Consider the following 26,001-nt stretch of genomic DNA (forward strand, 5'->3'; position numbering starts at 1 on the left):
TAGTACATTTTGATAAAACTCATCCTTTAGTCTCATACATGTAAAAATGAGGCTTCAGAGCCAGTACATCCATTTATCATATATTTACAAATACAAATATATGCTCATTTTGGTGGATATAAACAAAATCCAAATTTGGCTCAACATATTAATTGTACAACACTCAATAAAACAAAAGCAAAATTGCAACTAAGTGTTCAGGATTCGAAACAAGTGCAGTACATTTTTATTAAAACCAGCTTGCTTTGTTTGCTAAATTTAAGTTTTAAATAATTCCTAGTGTACAGGAACTTTGATAACAGGTAGCAAGATTTTTGTAAATCTTTCGTACCATCATCAAAACACAGACATTCCCTTTTGATTTAACACAGGCCTCTAGTTTTCCCAGTAGTGACTGGAAACCCTAAAGAAATGCCATAGAAGTAAACTCATGCAGAAATTACAATGGGAACAATTTTGTCATCAACAGGGGCGTCATTGCAGAAAAATTCTGGGGGGGCAAAGTTGTGTCAGCATATAGAACATTATATGTGACAATATCATATCCTCAAAGTCACATGGAGTGAGGCAAAAAGTGGAAGACACACAGGCATATGAAAAGTCTGGTGGGTAGGAGAAACCAAGATAGAGGCCGGGGGGCAACTGCCCCCATTGCCAATAGCAAAGGATCCCCCTCATAGTCAAGATTTTCAAATGTGATTTTGGCACCTCATTGCTTAGGTGTCCAATATCAGACACCCAAAATTGGAGCACTCATAATCACTAGTCACATTTAAAAATCTTGGCTTTGCAGATTTGGCGATATTTAACTTGGATTTCACATTTTGCATTTTATGCTTAAAGTTAAGCATGTGCTTAGGTGGTTTCCTAAATTGGGATGGTTTCCTGAATCAGGGCCTAAACATCACTCTCAGCTTCTGCTCCAGTAATGACAAATACATTACTTATTACAGCACAATGTGAAGATCTGGGTAATGATTCTGATTTGGGTGATGCCACAGTTCCTTCCAGAGCCCTTGTAGTAGTAAGGTTTCAGAGTAGCCCACAAAAGCTTATGATCAAATAAATTTGTTAGTCTCTAAGGTGCCACAAGTATTCCTTTCTTTTTGTAGCAGTAAGCTAGCTCTGTGTTTCTGCTGAACTATTTTTCATGACATTTCTCACTGTTAATATTACCAGTGCAGTTTCTAATCCTCAGAGGAGGTCTAGATGGCAGGATGGTTAAACCTTCTGTAGCTGTCTACACTAGAGCTCCCAATATTGCTACTACCAGTAGAGCTGAACTGTGGCCTCAGCAGTGAGAAATTTGCTGCAAAAAGAAGAGTCCAGCATAGAGAAGGCCCTACTAAATTACTTCACGGCCACGCATTGTTTAAAGGGAAGTTCTGTTATTACAGAAGCCAGCTGTTTAACCATTGGAATTCTATAACTTGGCTCATTTTCAAAAAACAGCAGAATACTTTGCTACAGTAAATTCAATGGTAGCCAAAAATTCTATTAAATAAACTTTGACCTACATGATATGAAACCTCTTTGGAGCGAACAGCTGACAAAAAAGGAAAAAAACCTCCAAGGACATGAGTATACATCAGCAAAAAGGAATTCCTAGGACTGTTACATGTCCAAAGGCATCATTCTGAAGGTTGAGTAAATATAAGGAACTGTTTGATGGCAGCCAGAGAGCAGTTTTGAAGTTGAGTCAGAATGAAAGGGAAGAACTGTTTGGGTGAGCAGGACTGGATACGTCATACTGGCATATCAGGATCAATCAGTATTTTTAGGCAATCCTGGCTTTTAGGTAACAGATTACAATATGAGCAACAAAAGGTTAGGGAGCTCATTCCCTTGAATGAACTCCCCTTTAGACCATTTCCTTTTATTATAAAATTTCTTATGAACAGGACAACGGATGTTGCATGTGTAGGCCTTCTTGCCTTTTTAAGATAATTTCTCATGCTGTTCACTTGGGTACGGCCTGATCCAGGAAAGCACTCCAAGCACATGCTTAAGTCTATCCCCAGTTAGGAAACCACTAAAGCACATGCTTAACTTTAATGAGACTTAGGCACGTGCTTGAAGTTCAGTGCATGTTTTAGGGCTTTGCTGAACAGGAGCAAGAGGGCCTGATCCTGCAGTCCTTTTGCAGGATCAGACAAAAAGTTACCATTAAAGGAAAAGGTTAGTGTAAGAAATGTTCTGATACGTCTGCATAATAGCTAATTGGCTCTGGTAAAGAACCAGGGATACTGTTATCGTCTCAGGAAAATTCATAAGACACTGTCATTCACAGGACCTGTAGTCAGTGAAGGGAACTTGGTTCTATATCCAACTTGACTGATGATTTATAGGAGTATTTGACAAGTGACTTAATCTTATTGTGCCTCTATTTCTCATCTGGAGAGAATAATATTTACCTACCTCCTAGGGTTGTTGTGAGGCTTTATTGTTTGTGATATCTTTTCATGAAAGGCACTAAAGAAGTATTAAATATTATGATTATCGCTGAAAGCTCATAGCATTTAGATAGATGAAAAACGATGGTGACTTTCCCAGTGACTCAGATATTATGGTGATAAGGACCGTATAAGACTTTGTCTACTCTTGCAGCAGCATGTGGGATACATGTAGCTCCATGTCACAGTGAAAGGAAGTCTAAGTCCACACTGTGAAAGTCTGTGGCAAGGAGGAGGCAGCAGGGAAAGGGTCCAGCAGTGGGGAGCTGCCAGAACCTTTGCCTACTGCCTTTTCCCAGTACCAGAGCTTATCACTGCAGTAGGGAAAGACTCCAGCAGTGGGGAGGTAGCGGCACACTACACTGATAAAAATAGCAGTGTAGATACAGAACGTGCTGCTTGGGCGTGTAGACAGCCATGTAAGGTATATACCATAGGGTTCTGGTGTGTCTCTATTGTACTCACCTAAGCAGTGTCTCACTGTCTACACTGCTATTTATACCAGTGCTAGCTGGGTGTGCTTTGTCTGTACTCTACATACCTTAAGAAGATAAACAGAATAACTGAGAACAGACTGACTTTTTGATGATGATTCCCTGGTCCTAAGCCCCCTCTCAGAACCACGTTGTTCAGCTCATTTAAACCCTGATGCAGCAAAGCATTCGAGCATGTGCTTAACTTTAAGTACATGTTTACATCCAACCCCATTCAGCAAAGCACATTTCAATGGGGCTTAATTGTGTGTTTGAAGTTAAGCACATGCTTAATGGCTTTTCTGAATAAGAATGGACGTAGGTACATGTTTTAGTGCTTTGCTAAAACAGGGCCTTACGCTGAAGACAGCAGCCATGGCTACCATGAATTGGTTCTGTTTTTTGGCAGCGTGGGGGGGAGGGATAGCTCAGTGGTTTGAGCATTGGCCTACTAAACCCAGGGTTGTGAGTTCAGTCCTTGAGGGGGCCACCTAGGGATCTGGGGCAAAATCAGTGCTAGTGAAGGCAGGGGGCTGGACTCAATGACCTTTCTGGGTCCCTTCCAGCTCTATGAGATAGATATATCTCTATATATTAATGTAATTTCTCTTCTTTTCTAGACAAAAAAGGCATACGACTCAAATTGCAATTAATAAACAGTGTGTCAGTGAACATATTATTCTGACTGTTTATTAGTAATTCAGTAGCGCCCAGAGGACCAAGTCAGGATTAGTGCTTTCTAGGTACTGTAAAAACACATATCAAGTGAAAAATAAAGTTCTTGACCTCAAAATTTTACAACCTAAATTAAAACAAGACACAACAGATTTGTTAAAATCACAGTCTGTGCATGGGCAATATGTAAAGTGAAAAAAGCTAAATTTTATAAATAAACTAGTTTCTATGAATAGTTTGATGATCTGCGTCAGTGAGAGTTACACAGGCACTTCCAGGGACAGAATTTAACCTGCAATTATTTAAATGTAAAATAAGTCAGAGAGAATCTGAGGGTATGTCTATAATACCCGCCGGATCAGCGGGCAGCGATTGATCCAGCGGGGGTCGATTTATTGCGTCTAGTCTAGATTTGATAAATCCACCCTCGAGCACTCTCCCGTCGACTCCTGTACTCCACCAGGCCAAGACGCGCAGGCAGAGTCGACGGGGGAGTGTCAGCAGTCGACTCACCGCAGTGAAGACACCGCGGTGAGTAGATCTAAGTACGTCGACTTCAGCTATGTTATTCATGTAGCTGAAGTTGCATAACTTAGATCGATATCCCCCCTCCTCCCCCCCATGTAGACCAGGGCTGAGACAGCTCCCAGTACCAGGTAAAGTAAGAGCCACTCTATTTTTGACTCCTAAACACTAAGTTCTATAAAATAAGTTATGCTGAGGAGATCAAGTTAGAAAACTTCAGAATCAAGTCTTGCATATCTCACAGGTAGTAGTGTTCCTTACTGGGTGAAAATAATCTAGATAATCCTTTAAAAATTTCTTTATCTCTGCACATTTATAAGACATATCAATGGTACACACACAAACACACCAAAAAAACAACCCTACATCATAAAATATTACTATAATCTAATACTGGCTTGCTGTCCTGTTTATCCTTATGAAACAAATAATTTAGCAGAGAATGTACAGTATAGAGGTCCTCAGTGGATTACAATGTACTAAATAAGCATGTTTTTCTTTTTCTTTAATTTATAATCCCTGGAAAAGGACGTTTAAAAAAAAACTATTGTTTAAGTTTACAAAGCTCACAGGGACAGTTAGTTCTGAGCTGACAGTATCCCTGGCTAAAAAGTTAGACATATTTTATCACTAAAAAAAATCTTTTCTTTTATGGATGTACTATGGTCTCAGAGGCTCTTGATCAGTGATTATTTGTTTTAATCACAAAGGAGTACAAACTGTACTATCTTCCCCAAACTGACAACCCCAGGATGTCTTTATGCCTCCAGAATTTACTGTAAAAGGGCAAGAAGCAAAATTTTCCCAATGAAAAACTAAATTAATCAACTTTGTGATAGTCTCACTCTTCATCCAGGCTAAGTCCCTTGTCCCTTCCTAAAACTCAGTCTCCTGACAGTGCAACTGGATTTCGTCACTGTGTAGTAGTAGTAAAACTACAGGCCCAGCAAAGAGAGGGCTGCTCCATGCCCAACTCCCTGCCTGGTGTCAAAGAGTGGAGAGAAAAGCAGAAACTAGCCAAGAAATCAAAAAAAGAAAGTCAGAAAGAAGGAAGACATGGATCAGAAGGAGAGAAAAGTAGAAGTGGATGTTGTCGGGATTTTAATAACATTACTGTTGGTTAGAGCTGGATTAATACTGCAAAACATTTTCTGTGACCATCAATTTGAGTTATTAAGTGGATTCATTTCTGCTGCATTGGTTCCCCTGTTGTATTCACACTGGGTAAACATTAGTGGAATCAAGTTTTACTTTCGCAAACATTTAATGGGCAAACACTGCCTCGTTCGCAGAGCACACACTTATCGCAACTGATCAGTGACCATAGGGTACAATAAGCAGCAAACAGTATGCAATACCAGGCCTGTTTCATACATTGTGTCGCAATCATACAATTGTAGGTAGCAGTATACAGCACTCCCTCACTCACCATGCACCTTAATGCTTACTGCTTTTACAGCATTTTACTGGTTAGTGCTAACTCAACCTTACTTTCTACTGCTTACTGTTTTCTGATTAAACCATATCTTACAGTCTGTAGAAATTCACTATATTTTCCCCCTTTACACTTAATTTTAGCCTCACATGCAGGCTCAATGAAGCCCCCTTTTGTTTAAAATGTTAGGAAATAGTATCTTAACAGCACTATCCAATATTTTAAAGAAACTACTATACATTACCTATCTATAAAAAGAGGAATAAGGACAACCCATGGAATTATAGACCAGTCAGCTTAGATAATGGAGCAAATAATCAAACAATCAAGGTAAGCACCTATTAATAAGGTGATAAGTAATAGTCAACATGAATTTGTCAAGAACAAATCATGTCAAACCAACCTAATATTCTTCTTTGACCGGGTAGCAAGCCGGGATAGCGGGGAAACAGTACATGTGATATAATTCAACTTTAGTAAGGCTTTTGATACTGTCTTACCTGACCTTCTCATAAACAAACTAGAGAAATACAATCTAGATGAACCTACTATACAGTGGGTGCACAACTGGTTGGAAAATCATACTCAGAGTGTAGTTATTAATGGTTCACAATCAAGCTGGAAGGGCATATTGAGTGGGGTCCTGCAGAGATCTGTTCTGGGTCTGGTTTTATTCAGTATCTTCATAAATGATTTGGATAAATGGCATACCAAATACACTTGTAAAATTTGTGGATGATACCAAGCTGGGAGGGTTGCAAACGCACTGGAGGACAGGATTAGAATTCAAAATGGTCTTGACAAACCGGAGAAATGGTCTGAAATAAGTAGGATGAAATTCAATAAGAACAAATTGTTCTCCTTAACCACTGAGGACAGGACTAGAAGCAATGGGCTTAAATTGCAGCAAAGGAGATTTAGGTTAGACATTAGGAAAACTTCCTAACTTTAAGGGTAGTTAAGCACAGGGACAAATTACCTAGGGTGGCAGTGGAATCTCTGGGCTTGCACACACTAGCGCTTACTTTTCTATAGCTTAAGTTGCTCAGGGAAAAGCCACCCCCGAGCGACATAAGTTACATCTAGCTAAGTGCCGGTGTGGACAGTGCTATGTGAGCAGGAGAAGCTATTGCCGCTCAGGGAGGTGGAGTAATTATGCTGACCGGAGAGCTCCCTCCCGTTGGCACAAAGCATCTGCTCTAGCAGCGCTAGAGTGGCACAGCTACATCGGTAGCCATTCTAGTGTAGCCACTGTAGCCATTCTAGTGTAGACTAGCCCAAAGTCGTTGGAGGTTTTTAAGAGCAGGTTAGACAAACACCTGTCAGAGCTGGTCTAGATAATACTTAGTACTGCCTCAGTGCAAGGGACTGGACTAGATGACCTATCAAGGTCCCTTCCAGTCCTAATTTTCTATGATTTTTATGAACAAACTATGATCTTTAATCACTCCTAATTCTACCAATTCAAAGTCAGTTTTCACCCCAATGACGACAGGTACATTGCCAAATTTAAGCTTCCTACCCTCAACCTCTTTAGTGCTAAAATAGTTCCAAAAACATTTTTACAACATTTTTATAATAAGAAAATATATGGTTTTTCTCAATGGTTAAAATAAAATAGCTCTTAGGCACAGACAAAGCCTGGACGTTTTCAGGTGAATGATTCAGAGAGTTATGAGCAACGAAGAAAGGATCTTAGAATGGAAACACATAGGCAGCCTTAACTACAGCTATCACCAGTATTCCAGCTATAATAATGCAGCCTATCATAGGAGTGCTACTGAGGCTTTTGCATTTTTTCCCCAACAATAAAACTCTCCCATTTGTGTTGTGTGCAGGTAAGCCAACAGGGTATGGATCCAGCAGTAGACGTTTACACCACAAGGGAATAGTGGATGAATGCTGCTTCCAGAGCTGTGACCTGAGGAGGCTGGAAATGTACTGCGCTCCTATCAAGCCACCCAAATCTGCACGCTCTGTACGTGCTCAGCGCCACACTGATATGCCAAAAGCACAAAGGGTAGGAGATTTTACTCAAGCCTGGTCATGTAGCAAGTAATATGTGTTTTAACTAATAAGGAAAAGCATCATGATTGTGACTCTTATTTAAAATATCCCCTAGATTTCAAATATAGGTTTCAAAGATTTAGTGGCACTTTTAGAAAGTAATGTCTGTCAAGGGAATGCCTGGTTCCTTGAATATGGAATATTTCACCTCTAAGTTATCTACAGAGTAAAACAGAAAGGAGCATAAACTCTGGCAAGTCAAGTGTAAAATTATAATTAGCCAGGAGAAGAAAAAATTTGAAGAGTAACTAGCAAAAGACTCAAAAACTAACACCAAAAAGTACATCAGAAGCAGGAAGCCTGCCAAACAATCAGTGGGACCACTGGATGATTGAGATGCTCAAGGAGAACTCAAGGAAGATAAGGCCATTGCGGAGAAGTTAAATGAATTCTTTGTATCGGTCTTCACTGAAGAGAATGTGAGGGAGATTCCCACACCTGAGCCATTCTTTTTAGGTGACAAATCTGAAGAAAAATCTGAGATTGAGGTGTCAATTGGGGAAGTTTGAGAACAAGTTGATAAATTAAGCAGTAATAAGTCACCAGGACCAGATGGTATCCACCCAATAGTTCTGAAGGAACTCAAATATGAAATTGGAGAACTACTAATTGTGGTATAAAGAACAGGAGTACTTGTGGCACCTTAGAGACTAACAAATTTATTTGAGCATAAGCATCCGATGAAGTGGCCCATGAAAGCTTATGCTCAAATAAATTTGTTAGTCTCTAAGGTGCCACAAGTACTCCTGTTCTTTTTATGGATACAGACTAACATGGCTGCTACTCTGAAACCTGTAATTATGGTATGTAACCTATCAATTAAATCAGATTCTGTACCAGATGACTGGAGGATAGCTGATGTGACACAAATTCTTTAAAAAGACTCCAGAGACAATCCTGGCAATTACAGGCCAATAAGCCTAACTTCATGGCCAGGCAAATTGGTTGAAACTATAGTAAAGAACAGAATTATCAGACACATAGATGAACACAGGTTTCTGGGGAAGATTCAACAGAGCTTTTGTAAAGGGAAATCATGACTCACCAATCTATTAGAATTCTTTGAGGGGGTCAGCAAATATGGACAAGGGTGATTCAGTGGCTATAGTGTACTTGGACTTTCAGAAAGCCTTTGACAAGGTCCCTCGCCAAAGGCTCTTAAGCAAAGTAAGCAGTCATGGGATAAGAGGGAAGGACCTCTCATGGATTAGTAACTGGTTAAAAGACAGGAAACAAAGAATAGGAATAAATAGTCAGTTTTCCAAATGGAGAGAGGTAAATGGTGGTGTCCCCCCAGAGGCTGTACTGGGACCAGTGATGTTCAACATATTCATAAAAGATCTGGAAAAAGGGATAAACAATGAGGTGGCAAAATTTGCAGATGATACAAACTTACTCAAGATAGTTAAGTCTACAGCAGACTGTGAAGAGTTACAAGGGGATCTCACAAAACTGGGTAACAAAATGGCAAATGAAATTCAATGTTGATAAATTCAAAGAAACGCACAATTGAAAACATAATCCCAACTATACATAGAAAGTGATAGGATCTAAATTAGCAGTTATCGGTCAAGAAAGAGATCTTGGAGTCATTGTGGATAGCTCTCTGAAAACATCTCCTCAAAGTGCAGCAGCTGTCAAAAAAGATAACAGAATGTTAGAAACCTTTAGGAAAGGAATAGATAATAAAACAGAAAATATCATAATGATACTATATAAATCCATGGTACGCTCAGAGCTTGAATACTTTGTGCAGTTCTGGTTGCCCCATCTCAAAAAAGATATATTAGAATTGAGAAGGGCAACAAAAATGATTAAGGGTATGGAACAGCTTCTATATGAGGAGAGATTAAAAAGACTGGGATTTTTCAGCTTGGAAAAGAGACCACTAAGGGGGGATATGCTAGAGAAATATAAAATTATGAATGGTGTGGAAAAAGTGAATAAGGAAGTGTTATTTACTCCTTCACATAACACGAGAACCATCATGTTTAAAGCAAACAAAAGGAAGTACTTCTCTACACAACGCACAGTCATCCTGTGGAACATGTTGTCAAGAGATGTTGTGAAAGTCAAAACTATAACAGGGTTCAAAAAAGAATTAGATAAATTCATGGAGGATAGGTCCATCAATGGTTATTAGCCAAGATGGTCAGGGAAGCAATTCCATGCTCTGGGTGTCCCTATCCTCTGATTGCCAGAAGCTGGGAGTGGACAACCGGGGATGGATCACTCCATGATGGCCTGTTCTATTTATTCCCTCTGAAGCACCTGGCATTGGCCACTGTCGGAAGACAGGATACTGGGACAGGCCCCGGGGTCAGACCCAGTATGGCCATTCTTATGTTCTTACTTTCTTACGTTACCAATTCATCACTGTCCAAATGTAATCAGATGGCTACTGTGGATCTACTGAAAGTGAGTTTATAACCTCACTCCGGATCCCATTGGACAAGTATTCACATCATAAAACCATCACTACTGTTGGCAGTAAGTGCCATTTTCAATAGAGAAGCCAAACACTACATGATCATGAACTGATCTCCTCAGAACTCTCTCACTAGCTCAGAACAGAGGCACAATGAGGGGACATTAAGGAAGAAGCTTTCACTTCAACTGCCCAAGAGTGCTGTGTCTACTCTGTAAATTAATAGATGACTTTAGTCTCCAAAGCTGTAGTTCTGGCATTTTTCCCCAAAACCAAATTAATTTAATATTCACCACAGCTATTATATACAGACATAAATGATGTCCACTGATTCCTTGTTTTGGTCTTGCTCTCCATTATTATTTCACATATACATTACACTAGCACTCTGAGTCCCCATTATTATTATTTGTGTTGCAGTTGTGCCTAGAGGCTCCATCTAGGATTGGGGCCCTATTGGGCTAAGTGCTGTACATGTATGTAGTAAAAGATGTCCCTGCCCTGATGAGCTTACAATATAAATGACCCTAAGTAAGCTGCCCATGGCCACTGTCACATCTGGACACGTCTCCACCTTGGTCTCCTGTTTTGGCCTCTGAGCATCTCTCCTTTATGTGTAACTTGCCTTTTACATTGTGCAGCACATCTTCTGGGGTTAGGCCTGTCTGCCCAGGTCATTTGACTGAGTACAGTGTGCAGTAGCCTGGTGTCACAACTGTATCCTGTAGGACCTTCTCTGCAAAGTTACATGAAGGATTTTTTCTCCTTAAAGACAGAATCCAAATTGACAGCTGAATTCATAATAATACCAACAGTAGTGAGAAAAGGATTTTAATTAAATCAAATTAAATAAAAATGAATGGTCAGCTTATTGAGATTTATACTTTGCAAAAGTTAAAGCTGATAAAGCATTTTCAGTGAAAGTTACAGAAGAGCAAACTAGAATTTAGATACACCTCTACCCCGATATAACACAACCCAATATAACACGAATTCGGATATAATGCGGTGAAGCAGTGCTCCGGGAGGGCAGGGCTGCATACTCCGGTGGATCAAAGCAAGTTCAATATAACACGGTTTCACCTATAACGCAGTAAGATTTTTTGGCTCCCGAGGACAACATTATATCGAGGTAGAGGTGTAGTCCTAAAAATAAATTCAAAGGTCTGAATGTCTTTTCAGAAATGCAACATCCTGCTTTTTTGAGAGAAAGCAAGCCCTGTCCCACCTCTTCCCCAAGGCTTTTTCAACGCTTTGAAGAAATGGCTCTGTAATACTTGCTGAGAGACAACCACAGAGATGTACCTCCCACTATGAATGTATGAGGAGGAGTCTTCTCCAGGCAGAGATCAACCATAGAGCAACAACCTATGTGGTTTCTGTATGTCCCAGCACTTTAATGCTCATTGCCTTGGGAAAAAAAGAAGAGAAGGACTATGGCAACTCCTCTTTGTGCTTCACACCCTTATGACCTCAGGAGATGGAGAAAAAACAATCTCACCGTGGTTGAAGGGAGAGAAGATTCCCAGCAGCTCCCTACTGGTTCCCCATGACACACCTCCTCCTGAGGGCCACAAGAACAATCAGTCACCCTCTAGACAGCTCTCCTCTCCACACAAACAGAAGATAGGGCCGCCCTCATCACCTTGGAACACACTTCTCCTCACAAAGGGAAGAAGGATTAGCAGAAAGGTCCTCACATCCTCACCAGATGTCCCGATTTTATAGGGACGGTCCCAATTTTGGGGTCTTTTTCTTATATAGGCTCCTATTACCCCCCGTCCTAATTTTTCACACTTGCTGTCTGGTCACCCTACATCCTCCCAAAACCTAAAGTATGATCCTAAAGGAGGGAGAGCTTGGAGGAGGATACTGGAAGAAGAAAAAAGTGGGTGAAGGGGAGGGATTATTGAGAGAACCAGGAGGGGGAAGTGAGCACGATGGGAGGGAAAAGGAGAGGGAGAATGAAGTCTGGGGGAAGGAAAGCCAGAAGAGAGTGGGAGATAAGCAGGGGGAAATGGGGACAAGAGAAGAGGGAGGGAAGAAGAAAGAGAGAGCACACTCTGGGGAAGAAAGAGGAGAGGATGGATTGATTAAGGGACCTGAGAGGAAGAGAGAGAATACATGGAAAGACTGAAAGAGAACAGAAGAAGGAGGCGGAGAGAGAACCCAAGGAAACCAAGAGAAAGGGAATCACTTACCAGAACAACAGAAAAAGTTGGAGTTCGAAAAATGGGAGAGAAAAAAAAATCTGCGCAAGAAAGAGAAAATAAATAAGGAGAAATGGGAGGGGAAGAGAGTTGAAAAGAGGCAGTCGGAAAAACGATGAGAAAATGGAGGTGAACAAAGAACTATCTGAGAGAAAAATTAACTGAAATGTTTGCTAAGCATTAAGCATGGGGAAAATCAGACTGAGACAAAAGAGACAGAGAAAGAGATGGAAGGAATGAAACTCAGATCTACAACAGATGAAGGGATAAAGTAAAGGGAAAGGGGGGAAATGTAAAAAGAAAGCAAAACAAAGACAAATTGAACATTTTTAGAAGAATGCTTTATATAAAGTTTGATGAGACAAACTTTCCTCTGCCTGATGACAGCCACCAAAATTGGTGAGCTTCTTTCTCCCTTAATCCTCCATTCATCTATGTTAACTACTGCCATGAAATGAAAATAAGCATGAGAAATATTTTAACAGCGGATTCTCCTACAGCTCATAGGCTAGAGAGTTCAAAATGCAATTAACATACTGCAGACTTTGGAAAGAAGGATGAATTAACTAACTCAGGAACTTGTAGAAATAATATGCATCTAGATGTTATAACTGAAAAGCAAGTTTTAAATGTATTTAAATAAAAAGGACAGTTATACTATATAATGGCTTTTATAGGTGCTGGAGTTAGTGTTTGAAAAACACCATTTTTATGAACCACTTAAACTAATGTAATATGTGTTTTTATTGTTCCTTGCATGGAATAGCTTTTCCAAAACTGTGGTACCTAGGGAAAATTTAATTGGAGCATGAATTCAAGCTCTTACAAATGCAAAGCCAGAATGCCAAAATAAATAGAGATGTAGGATATTTCAAAGCTCATGCAGCTTCCGGGACTTCAGTCTCTAGGGCTGTCAATGCAGGACTTTTCATGAACATAAATTCACTTTGAAATAAAAAAATTAATAAATACAAGCTCACAGACCTTCAGATTTTATATAGCATACAGATGAGACAACAGAAAACATGGCAAGCAATTGATTTTTGTAATAGGTACATTTTCAAATTTAATAAATTTCACAGCTTTTGCAGTCAACTTTGGAAGTGTCCATTGGAGAAGGCAAGGTTAATAAACTAATGAGGTTCAGGTCTTTTCCTCTAAGGCATGCCATATATGAATATATTTAGCTGATTGTTAATCCAGGATCTGGCACTCTCATTTTACTGTATCAAATTAATTATGTTAAATGGGAAAAGATTTTTTGGGGTTGTGCACAATTTCTTTATCTGCTTCAGAATACCCATTGCATAGTTCCTCAACACAAGCCTGCTCCAAAGCCCATTGAAGCCAATGGGAGTCTTTCCAATGACTTCAGTGGGCTTTGAAGCAGGCCCTCTGGGTCAGATCCTGAAGTTCTTGCTTACGCCCTAATCTTGCAAGCATATTCTGTGTCTGTACAGAGCCCCGCTCACTTCAGTGGGCCTCTGTGTGGGCACAAAGATTCTCCTGTGCAGAATAGCTTGAAAGAATGGGACCTTAGGGCTGACAATTCTTATTCAAGCATATCTCCGGTTGATGTCAAAGAGGGACTTGCCTAAATAAAAACTGAATAAGGAATTTGAGGATTTGACCCCATATTTGCCCACCTACATAAAGACACGGTTGAAGATTTTTTGTGTAGCTGGTGCCAACAAACTGACCAACGTAGGAGTGTACTATAAAGCAACAAGTACTGAGGTTTGGTGAGTAACGAGACTCTGAAGTCCAATAAAATATCTGAACGTCATTGAAAATCAAAGCCAGCATAAGCACTTTTTGGAAGGAGACTACTTTTCTTTCTGAGGAAGGGATCAACTTCTCTATCCCTGCATGTCTGAGCAAAGTCTAGTAATTCTGGACTATGCCTAAATGTTTCTATCCTTCTGTAACAGAGCTCCACAGAATGAAATTAAGTTACTAGAAGTAGGTCATCATCATCATAACATGACTTTAAGCCAATACAAATATAACAGTGATTATTCTTGCCTGTGAAAGCAGGTGTTCTGGAGGTCTTTAGAACCCCTATAATAGCCTGCTGATAAGGTCATTGGAAAGTCTTTTAAATATTCTCTGTGTTGTTTCAGTGACTCTGATGTGATGAGCCAATTCACATATATAAGTAAGATTGGAATAGCATATTTATTTATGATTAAGCTATATTTCAGTCATGGCTTCCTATAATTTGATGAGTGTCTTGTGAGAAGTTTGAGTTTTTCTGTTACAGTAAAAACCATTAATAAGTCAATGAGATACATTTTACACTCAATTACACCCATTCAGCCCCACAGATTTCAGTGGGAATTTGACCCAGTATGTTCATCAGATAGAAGGTAACAGGCTAAGACTTTACATACAGGTTTTGCATAAAAAGATGTACCATGAGGAACAACAGAAATCAAATTCAGCAGACTACAATAGTACAACATAAGGCAATTTGAGTTTTATAGTAAAGAAATAGAATAAGTCTGAATTTGATTTCCCATTATGAGTGATTAATGCAGATTTTGAGCTTGGGGAATCTTCTGAAAATAAATATTTTCTTCTCAGAAACAGAAGTTTCACATCTGTGCTCCTTCTTCCCTGGAGGAAAAACTATGTGAGAGCCACATCTCATAGGCCTGCAGGTCCCAGAACTAAATCAATAATAATTTTCACTTCTACAGTGCTTTTCTCCCAGAGCTCTCAAAGCACTTCACAGCTATAGTGTCAACAAATTTAAGCCTCACAATACCTCAGTGATATAGGGAGTTCCTGTTATGGAGACACTTCTACAGTTAGAAGTGAGTTCTAAAATTGACTTAAAATAGAACATCATTTTTTGTTTTGCTCTAAAACTTGATGGCCAATGAGAGTGAAATTTCACAGGTGGTTTGTTTTTATTCCCTTTGCATTTTCCCTGTAGTTTTTATTTGGTTTCTTTTCATAAGTTTCAAACAGGAAGACTTTGAATTTGGGTTTTGGCTCAAAAAAAATTTATTTATTTTTTTGGTAGTCCTACTTTTCATCAATGATGGGTATCTCTTTAAAAAAAAATATTGTCACAACTACGGCACACTACAGACCACACACTGCAACTGTAACTCCGCCCTCCTCAGTATGCCAACCTCTCATCACCCCCTTTAACTGCTCTTCTGTGCACAACCCTTTACCAAATGACCCTCTCCCAGTGCAGCCAACTACTACGCCAAACATGCACAATTGCTATCATTGGTGTGAAATAATCTGATAAAGTAATATGTGGAGAAGGGCGAGCTGGTGGGGCTGCAGGCCAAACAACAAACTCCATATTGAGCAAGTGCAGTCTTACATGCCATCCTTCCAGCAGGATTTCTGGATATTGGTGGTTAGGGGAGGTTGCAAACTCCGACACACAGCTCCTATTGGTCCTCAATGTTGAAACCTTGGGAAGTAACCTGTTCGCAGGCAGCCATCTGAAAGGATGCCAAAGGAATCCCTATACTCACTAGCTAACCAGGGTGTTAGATTCAGAGTCTCAAGAGTATTTAGGCACCTAACTCCCATTCATTTCAGTGGGAGTTAGGCTCAGAAATACCTTTAAGGATCTGGACCTTAGTGCCCTACTTAACAAGAAAGATAAGGCTGTCCCTTGTCCAAAGATACTATTTTTTGGGGTCCCAGCATACAAGGGCAGCCAACTGCAGGTTATTGTTTTTCCTCTGGGCAGAAAGGACTATTTGTGGACAGGAAATGCTTTTTATTTTATCATGAAAATTGGTTTTCTCCAATACAAAACCACAATTGTTTCTAGCAACATATCAAAATTTTTTACTTCCAAGATCAACTGGCAAAATTCACAAGCTTTGCAGAAGGTGAGAACACTGTTGCACTTCTAATTTAAAAATGCCCTAATTCCAGCATGGAATTTTCAGTCCAGCCAGCACCAAGAGTTTAAATAGTCATAGCTGAAAAAGCCAATAGCTTGTTCTAGAGTCACAGCCTGAGATAACCATTGTGGCTAGACTGAAGTATTTTGACTAGTCAGAAACTAGTCAAATCTGGGCTGAAAGTTAGGTAACCATTTATACTGTTTCATGCTGAAAAGTATTCTTCCATTGAAAGTGATCTGTGAAAGAAAATTATCAGACTTCTGTGACATTCCTCAGGATACAATCTAGACCATGGAACAGCTCTGTCCCTTTAATTGTCTGGCCTGGGGTGTCTTTTACACTGCTTTGCAGTCAGAACATCCACTACTGGCACGCTCACACAGCTTCCAGCATGCAAATTCACTCCCAGATAAATACATGAGCTCTCTGACCAGTCACTCATGAATTAAACTGCAGGGCAACACCTGCAAATTCTTAGTCCCAGCCTTGTTCCCCCCAGAAATGAGCATCTTGTACTATCCAGCACACCACCGAACAATGCAAGCCCATAGAAAGTTTGTCATTTCATCAAAAGAAAATGATATGTGCACCAGCCTTGTTATCCCAAATGGAGCTTTCCACACACTCTAATCCAAACACACTGGTTAAGATAAAACAATAAGAAAAAATCTCTCTCTCTCTGTGTAGTTAATAAAGTTAAGTGTTTACAAGCATTGATGCATAAAAGTCAGGATTGGTTACAAAAGAAAATCAAAGAGTAATACACAAGCTAATACCTAACTTAACAAACTAAGTGTCCTTAAAAGCAAAGGTTTTGTCTCATCATACGCTGCTGTAAATTTCACAGGCTAGGTCTCCTTCCAGCCTGGGACCACTGGCACCTTAGCTCAGTTCTTTGAGGATAGATGATGTCATGAACAGAGAGATAAGAGGAGGAAAGGTGTAGTCAGATGTTTTCCTCCCACTTTATAACTTAATTGCTAGTGCTAGAAACATCCTTGCTGAGTCATGGTGACACACAGTCCATTGCAGATGTGAGGTTTGAATCATCCATGAAATGTAAATTTCTTGTTTACATCTCTCCTCCTGCCCCACTGGAGGATGGTCATTTAAATAGGTGATGGGCCCCTAACACCTGTCTGGGGTGCTAGTGTGTCTCTGTCTCTGAAAAACTGGTTTGAGCCTGCCTTTCTAACTCTGGAACATGTTACAGCAACATTATGCTGTAGAAATTTATAACGTTACATACAATATTGCTACATATATTTTACCAGGACAATAATGTTCAGCAGATTATAATTTTTAAATTATATCTCAATAAGGCATACATTATACAAAATTTATCATAGTCTTGTAAAAGTGGTGACCATAAGAGTATAGACCATCACAACTTCCCATAAAATAAATAATAACTTACCTTTACCATTTACAAGCTGTCCCCATTCTCCTGTAGGGTGCTCCAATCATTCTGATCTCAGCACAGAGGAAGCTGGCCTGAGCCTGAAAGAGAAATGCAATAAAAAATGTGAAATGGTTTTAGGTGATGTAGTTGCCCTTTTTTAATGTGACTTGTGAAGATATTGGTGAAGTTACTGGAATTTAATACTTTGCCTTTTGTAGGTCACTCTAGTATTATTACAAAACAAGAGCCTGGTCATGACCCACAGGTCTCCAACCTGGGCCCACAAGGTTCATGGGAGCATCCACACTCCATCCCTCCACCTAGCAGCCTGCTGGCAATAGCTTACCTGAGACCAACGAAGCCAGCTCCAGTGTAAGGCTCCATCCATGAGGTCCAACTGACAGAGTCCCAGAGCACCTGATTGGCTTGCTGGCCCTATTTAAGCCAGTAGCAGGAACAGGAAGCTGTATGAACAACTGGCCTCCATCCTGCTCTGGACTGTGTGCCTTGTGCTTCCTGCTACCTACTGCCTGCTTTTTCTTCCCTTGGTCTCCTGGCATTCCAACCTGGCTTGATTCCGGACATCTGACTTGCGGTTCCTGACCTCCAGGCCCCAATATCCTGACTTGGCCTGACTGGTTCCCAACTCATGGTTCTGATCTTCCAGTGTCCCAACCCAGTTGACTCTTGGCTTCTGTCCTGTGTCTGCAGACTCTGGCTCTGACTACTAGGTCTGGCTGCCATGACCCAGCCATGACAATCCCAATCCTGCAAACATTTCACTTTAAACATAGAATTCAATGGGACTATTTCAATGTGTAAAATTAAGCATGTGTGTAAGTGTGTGCAGGGTCACGGCGAACCAAAAAATCCTCACCAACTCCAGCTTTTCATTGAACAAGCTAATCCAGTGGTGGGCAACCTGCCATGGCCTGTCAGGGTAATTCACTGGCGGGCTGCGGGAGAGTTTGTTTACATTGACCATCCACAGGCACGGCCGCCCGCAGCAACCAGTGGCCGTGGTTCGCTGTTCCCGGCCAATGGGAGCTGCGGAAAGCAGCATGGGCTAATCCGTAAAATCAGTGCTGTAAAATGTCCCATGTCAAAAGCCATTTTCCAACCTCTCTCAAGCAAGTTAGGTGTTAGCATATGTCAAAAAAAACTAATGAGTTTACTTTCAGTAACACTCAAACCCACATTTTTTTTCTATGGCTTTTATGTGGTGGTGATCAACTAAATATTTATTCTAAATAAAGCATATATAATACTGCAAACATAAAATCACACATTTACAGCTATCTTAACTTGAAATAATCAATGCAGAATAATAATAGCCACCAGTAATTTTCCTCTATTCTACCTTATTTGGTTGCATGTAAATTAGCAAGAATAATTATCAGTACTACGTATATTTTTACCAGTACCAGACAGCAGTAATTTTTCCCCTTGCTATAACAGATTAGGTTCCACAGACAACTGCATTGATTCCTTAGATGACAGTTAAATTGTTAAACAGTGTATGTTTTATTGCCAAGTTTTCCAAGCTACACGTGAAAAATTCCAACGTTGGGAGTGAATTACAAAAATGCCAGTGGAGCTCCACCAGATTTACACCAATGTAACTGTGAGCAGAATTTGATCCAACTGGCTGCAACTGCAATGTAAAATACACATAGGGCAATTTGATGACATGCTATTGCTCAATAAATTATTTCAAGATATAAATCGTGAGCTCCCAAGCATCTTTGGGCAAAGCATACTGCAATTGCATAAGAAAAGTTATATGCTCAAATATACATTGGAATTCACTAAATTACACAGAATCTATTTTTTAAACAGTTGTATTTAAAGCAGATGTAATTATAGTAAAAATCATATGGACTTAATGGTGTCCTCTTCTGATAGGTCAGGGATTTGATGGGTGTTTCAGTATCAGCCCATTTCTAGTCTATGCAGCTTTTAAACTAACATTTTTAATCCATTTTTTAAAAATCAGTTTTACTCTATGTTTTTAAGACACTAGTGAATTTTTAGTCTTTGAATACACATCATATTTTTGCAGCACATACAATCTATTTAATATTTCAAATCTAAAGTTTTATTATGTTGTATTCTGGGAAGACTGAGCAAATATTTTCAAAACATACTTTATATGTTTAGGATTTGCAGTGATTACATGGGTAAAATCCTGGCCCCATTGCAGTAAATAAGAATTCTGCCATTGCATCTGTGGGGCCATGATTTCACCAAATATATACAAATTCATTAAGGATGAATTTCACGCCCTGTGCAGAGGGTCAGCACACAACTTATATCCTACTTAACTCCTCAAAATAAAACTTAAAGTTGATGAACAGCCCTTGTGCTGGCATTCTAGCTCCAGAAGTGAATTTCAACCGAAGTCTTCGAACATCCACTGAGTTTAAGGGCAGTCCCACATATGGTCACAGTGTATTGTTAATATGAGGCAGACCTCTGATTCAATCTGTATTGTCCAATGGAGTTTTAGGTACTGATATCCCTAAACACTGCGTATGTATTGTGACATAGCTGTCTAATTTTAATTGTACCTACATTTATTTGGCTTTCATTATTTTGCTCAACTATGCTTATCCAAAGTCGCTAAAAGTGCTTGTTCCTTTGTATGTTATTGGAATACTCTGCTGGAAGGTATTACCTAGATTTCTTAGTAATACAATAGGACAGCTAACTGAAGTCTGTTAAAAAAAATTGTTTATTTATCTAGCCAGAATCATTAAACAATAGACGTTGTCATCTAAAATTGAAAGTCCTTGTGTGATGAAAAGTCTTTATACTTAAAGCCCAGCTAAGGTGAATGTAGTTATCCATGTAAAGAAGCAAACAAATTACTACAGAGGACATAACCTAACCATATGCTAATATGCCTAATACCAAGAAAAGAAAACACCACTATATTTTTACAATTAGCAAAGAGATGTTTTAAATCCAATGTACACTGTACTTTGTAACACCTTTATACCAAAGTCTGAATTACACCAATTACAAAACTGATTTTCAGGTAGAAATCTGATTTTCATGTATAAAATATCTAAGATTGTAGTATAAAACTGTGGGAGCAGCTCTCCATTATTTAGGCCATGAGGTAACATTGTTGCTTTCCTCAGCTTTCCTATGGAATTTAATTTTATAAATCTAGATATGGTGGGCTGTACATCCTGTGTTAAGAGCGTACATTTTTATTTTTCTGATTTTTTTCTCTTCTGCCAATAAAAACTTAGTCAATTTATCCCTAAATTGAGTTTTGGGTTTTGACAGTTATTTGGAAAAAGTACAGGCCAGCACTCTCAAAGGAAATTAATTTCAGTCCAGGCAAAGAGGTAGAGAGATTACCACAACAGTCTGTATGTAAATCAAGGATGTAGGGAAGGCTATGGCTTTTCCTACATAGCAGTGCTGTGGTTACCACAGTGGGCACTAAAAGGCCTGTCGATTTAAGCTCAAAAGGCACCATCACTCTTGTACATGTAAGGGTTAGGCAGGCCATTGGTCTGGTTTTTAATATGGACAGTCCTGTTTTTAAATGGTTTGTCCCCTGTCCAGTACTGATACAAAACCGGATGCAGTTTTGTCTGGAATCACAGATTGGGGGAGGGAGGAAACGCTATTTTGAAGAGCGCACTGTTCTGCTCCAGCCAGCATGCGAGGTCACACTGGTGGGAGTGGAGTACTCTCCATAAGGGTGTTCTCTGTGTGGCATGACCTTGCACGCGCCATGCATTCAAGGCCACACTGGCAGGGGGAGGGCCCACACTGTTCCTGGAATGTCCAGTATTCTGGGAATGCATGATTGGCCACTCTTGTAAGGGTGTCACAATCAACCTTAAGGACAAGAAAAGAAAGTCCTGTTTTAGACCCCACATACTGTACTGTGCAAATTCTGGAATTAATGGGCCAACCTTATCTCTCTAAAAGACATCAGGGCTAGAGGGGAGGACAAGGACTCACTACCAGACCATCCCCTCACCCTCTAGCAAAAGGGCCAGAGAAGTGGACAACTCGTGGTCTAATTTCCCCTTTCTTTTATTTTAGGGCCTTGTTCTTGCTTAGCCCCCATGTAGTAACATCCAGGTACAAGTAGCATAGCTGATCTTTAAAAAATTCAGATATTTGGTCATCTCAGAAAGAGTGTATCTATACTTTTGGCCCCAAATAGACTTTTCGACCCCAAAAAATGTGGGAGTTAATATTTTTACATTAAGAAAACATCATTAGCAGAGGAAAAGTGGAGACTGATTTAGTTCTCTTATTTCTGAAAGATTGGCAGCATCTCTGGTGATTGGCACATTAACAAGTCATATATATACATTCATAGGCCAAAATATGCACAATGACATGAATCCTACCTCCTCTTGCATTCATGCCACACCACTGAAGTCAATGGGAAGCAGTAGGTGTAACAGAGAGCAGAATTTGGGCTGTTTTCTTTAAGACTTTTCAGTCTAGTTATTTTGTCACTGACCACATTGCCCACAAAGCTAAAAAGCTTTTTCAAAATAGACTCTAGAGGGTTCGTAACTAAGATATAGTGGCTGTAAACTACAAACATTGGACTTTTTATTATTATTACCAGTAAAGCAGAGAGGTCTTTTTATGCCAATGTTAGGTTTGAATGTCCATCCTGAAAGCTTAAGAAAACCACTGCATGCTTCCTAATCCTCTTTGCCAGGTTCAGTTAAATGACCCTTCAGATCATGGAGATAGTCATTATCCGAGGATTGGCTGGTCTTTCTGTGCAAGAAGTCAGTGCTGAAGAAGACAAGGTCAAATTCTGTTCTCATGCCTCCGTAGCCTGATTGTCTTCAGTAGAGTTGTAGAGATGTAAGGGGAGGATTGGCTCCAATGTGCTGGTTCTGTGCAGGTATAGCAGGCATTTGGCATTTTGCCATTGAAAGCATGGCTACTTTGCTTTGTCAGTTAAAAATTGCCTGTAGTCCTTATCTCTGTCTGTTATGGCAACCAAGGAGATGTCTATCCCAGAACCCAGCATCTGAACAAGATCATAGCTAGTGCTTTATGTATTTAATAATTACTACCAGATTCTCAAATAGTTGAAAAAGAAAAAAGCCATTTTAAAAATATATATATTTCCGGATTTTAATGTCAGCATAAGTGATCAAGTGCCTCATTCAAAGCCTATTAAAATCATTGGAAAGGCTCCTGTTGATTTTCAAAGCACTTTGGATCAGGACTATAGTAGGGTCTTTATTTTTCTTCACTTTGTTCATTTTTGGATGATTTGGGGATAATTTGTTGTATTATTTGTTCAGTTTAAGAATTTCATTCTTATGTGTCAAAGAGTTCCAAGATCCATAAAAAAATGATAAAACATGGCACTCTGGGCTGGATGATCAGTCCCAGTTTATTTGATATACTGTTGTATTTAATGATTACAGATTTCTCATCAAGAATACGGTGAATTAGATTCCATCTGTTTTTTATCTATTCAGCAAGACATGGAAATGCAAGGGGGCTTTTTAGCTGAATTTGGGACAGAGCATCCTAGGCTTTTGGAGATCAATTAAAGTGGGGGCATACATTGCATAACTCTACATAATGTGATTGGGATAAGACATTCACTGTTGAGAAAACCCTGCATGATCGAACTAAAACCAACATGTGTGAACCAGCAGATGTGAGCTAGACCAAGCTCCCCGCATACTTTTATTCTATTGCTGTCATTGTCTGCATGAAGAGGTCACATGTGAGACCTTGGGAGATGATCCAAACACTAACCAGACATTCCAGTTAGTCTTGAATGGTCTCAGCTGTTCATGTTAGTAGGAAATGTGCTACTTGGGGCAGAGCCATTTTTTTAGAGTGCACTACTGCTGCTGCCACCGCCAATGCCTCCTCTGTCTAGCAGCAACGATGAAGATACTGAGTCCGTGACCAGAACAGCAGAGAAGCAACTCCACCTTTTCTCAGATTCAAACCTAATTCTGGGTGCTATGACAGGATAATAAGCAATGTCTCATTTGGCCATATATCATTACGGAAACATGATTTTACCCTGGCCCATCAGAATCTATATTTTGCTTTGATGACTAAGCTATCATAAATTCAAAGTACAACAATAGTGGAGAAGATATATCTGCTCATTAGGGAACTGCATGGTTCATTATTAGCCTAATAGTTTTTGGAAGCCATTTCCTCTACAATGTAATATGGCTGTAGATCAAGAACAGTCCTTTGTGCTACTTTCCAGTTTACAGATAATATGCTTGGATAATTTTTGGAATACTTGACTTAAGGAAAAAAATATTGTGTAAAATAATTTGTCCTTTCCCCATCTCTTAGTAAATTCTTCTTAGAGGCGGTACACATCTTGGAGCAACAATGATCACGCTGGTATTTTAAGCCATTGTCATAGCAGAAATTGTAAGGCTGAAGATGCAAATAATTTATCCTTTCCCAGTTTGTTGTAGTCATCGAGGTGGATTAGAGTAGGATCCTTGGTATCTTTAAGATATGGGACCAGCAGCATAAAGTGGCCTGGGGCAGCAATGAATCAGTGAAAACTAAAGGGTTCATCTGGGGTGAGTGTATGTGAGATGAAGTCATTTGGGAAAAATTAGAGACAGATAGGGAAAGTTATTTTACCAAGCCTGGGAGAGGCAAATCAAGTATAGCACATTGGGCCAGCTTACCTTTATTATATTCACTGTTTTGCATTATATTCTGCTTTTATTATATTCAGCAGTAATGCAAGGAACCTACAGGCCTGTATCCTGACAAACATTAGCTTCTGCAAGTTAGCATAAGGCCTGAGGCCTTTGAACTTTGAACAGATATACGGCCCAACGGAAAACCTCAAGTATTGGGGAGCTGAAAATAGAATGTTTAAGGAGAATTTCAGACTACAGAAACATGAGTCCAATCAAAAGAATGTCATAGCAATGAATTGACATACATAACAGGTACATGAGCTACATCAGCAGATACCTAACCACAAGAGGGCCATGGTGACGAATTCATGTATATGATAATAAGTTGAGATCATTGATATATCACCTTATAGGAGAAGAAAACTCCATCATTAGTAAACTGAGGATATACAAATAAGAAAAAGGGAGGAAATCCCTCCTGAATATGCATCAGAGTGGCATCAGCACAACATATTATAAAAGTGGTATCCCAGCCTACAGACAGTAGGAGAAAGAGATGTAATCTTTGGGAGTTGCCAGAATAATGGTCACTGGTGATGAGGAGGAAGGTGATGGTGATGAGAAAGATGATGGCTAGCATTTCAGGTTGTTTTACTAGGGATGGTGTGAGTATATGGATGTGCAGATGCACATTCTGTAGTATTGCTATCTACCTTACTGAGTTGGGATGTTTGTTACTGTGCTAAATGGATTAATAAACTATTTGTAAATATAGAAGAATTCCTATAGCGTGAGCATTGCAGCTGTGTACATTGGGTTTCCCAACTACATAATAATGTGAATAATACTGGGCCTGATCTTGGGACAAGAACCTATCAACCCTCAGTGTTAACTGGTCATTCTTAAAAAGAACAGGGGTAATTGTGACACCTTAGAGACTAACAAATTTATTAGAGCATAAGCTTTCGTGGACTACAGCCCACTTCTTCGAAGAAGAATCTATGATTCATAGATATGCTCTAATAAATTTGTTAGTCTCTAAGGTGTCACAAGTACTCCTGTTCTTTTTGCGGATACAGACTAACACGGCTGCTACTCTGAAACCTGGTCATTCTTAAGTAATCAATATAATCAATCCATAATCTATAGATCGGGCTACACAAGGAAGCTGCAAATGTGACCTGAAGTTATAGTGGATCCAGATCATATTTAAATTTATCCACCCAAGGTATATGAGGCAACTATTTATTAGTGATATTAAGAAGTAATATCTGATAAAGGGGAATCGGTATTTCATTGAGCTAATCATTGGAGTATCCCTTGATTGCTAACTTTTATCTGGTAAGACTGTTGAAAGGTACAGGAGTATTGGAGCAGGATTACAAATCAAATCAGATAAATAATTGGATGTACTTTTCTTTCTGCTGATGCCAGGAGCACTGGGAGTTCTGGGTGCAAGGGGACTGCAGGACCCAGTGCTGTATGTTTTGGTGTTAGAACTCTAATAATACCAGCACTTAGGATATCTGCGTCTTCATATCTGTATTGGTGGACAGAAAACATGTTTGGAAATCATCAACCTTTGAGTATGCACTACTGCCCAGGCTCTAGGGATTTACATCTTCCAATTGTTTTAGAAACATTCATTAATCGCCACAAACCTCTATAAGGTAGATATTGCATGATTGACTTGCCCAAGGCCGCAGACAGTATCGCTGTCAGAACCAGTGATATGAATGAAGGAGTTCATGATTCCTAATCCTAATTCCACCCACCCAAGTTATTCATATAACCATATC

At 39.6% G+C, this 26,001-nt stretch overlaps 1 protein-coding gene across 1 annotated transcript in view; it reads left to right on the forward strand.

The window, feature by feature from the left end:
- Positions 1-26,001, forward strand: part of IGF1 (insulin like growth factor 1) — an 84,151-nt gene that overhangs the window by 51,534 nt on the left and 6,616 nt on the right. Inside the window, exon 3 of the mRNA XM_034778725.1 lies at positions 7,400-7,581. Within this exon, the coding sequence (XP_034634616.1) occupies positions 7,400-7,581 (182 nt within the window). The remainder of the gene's footprint in view (positions 1-7,399; positions 7,582-26,001) is intronic.

This window comes from Trachemys scripta, chromosome 1 (genome assembly GCF_013100865.1).
Source record: "Trachemys scripta elegans isolate TJP31775 chromosome 1, CAS_Tse_1.0, whole genome shotgun sequence".
Lineage (NCBI taxonomy): Eukaryota > Metazoa > Chordata > Testudines > Emydidae > Trachemys > Trachemys scripta.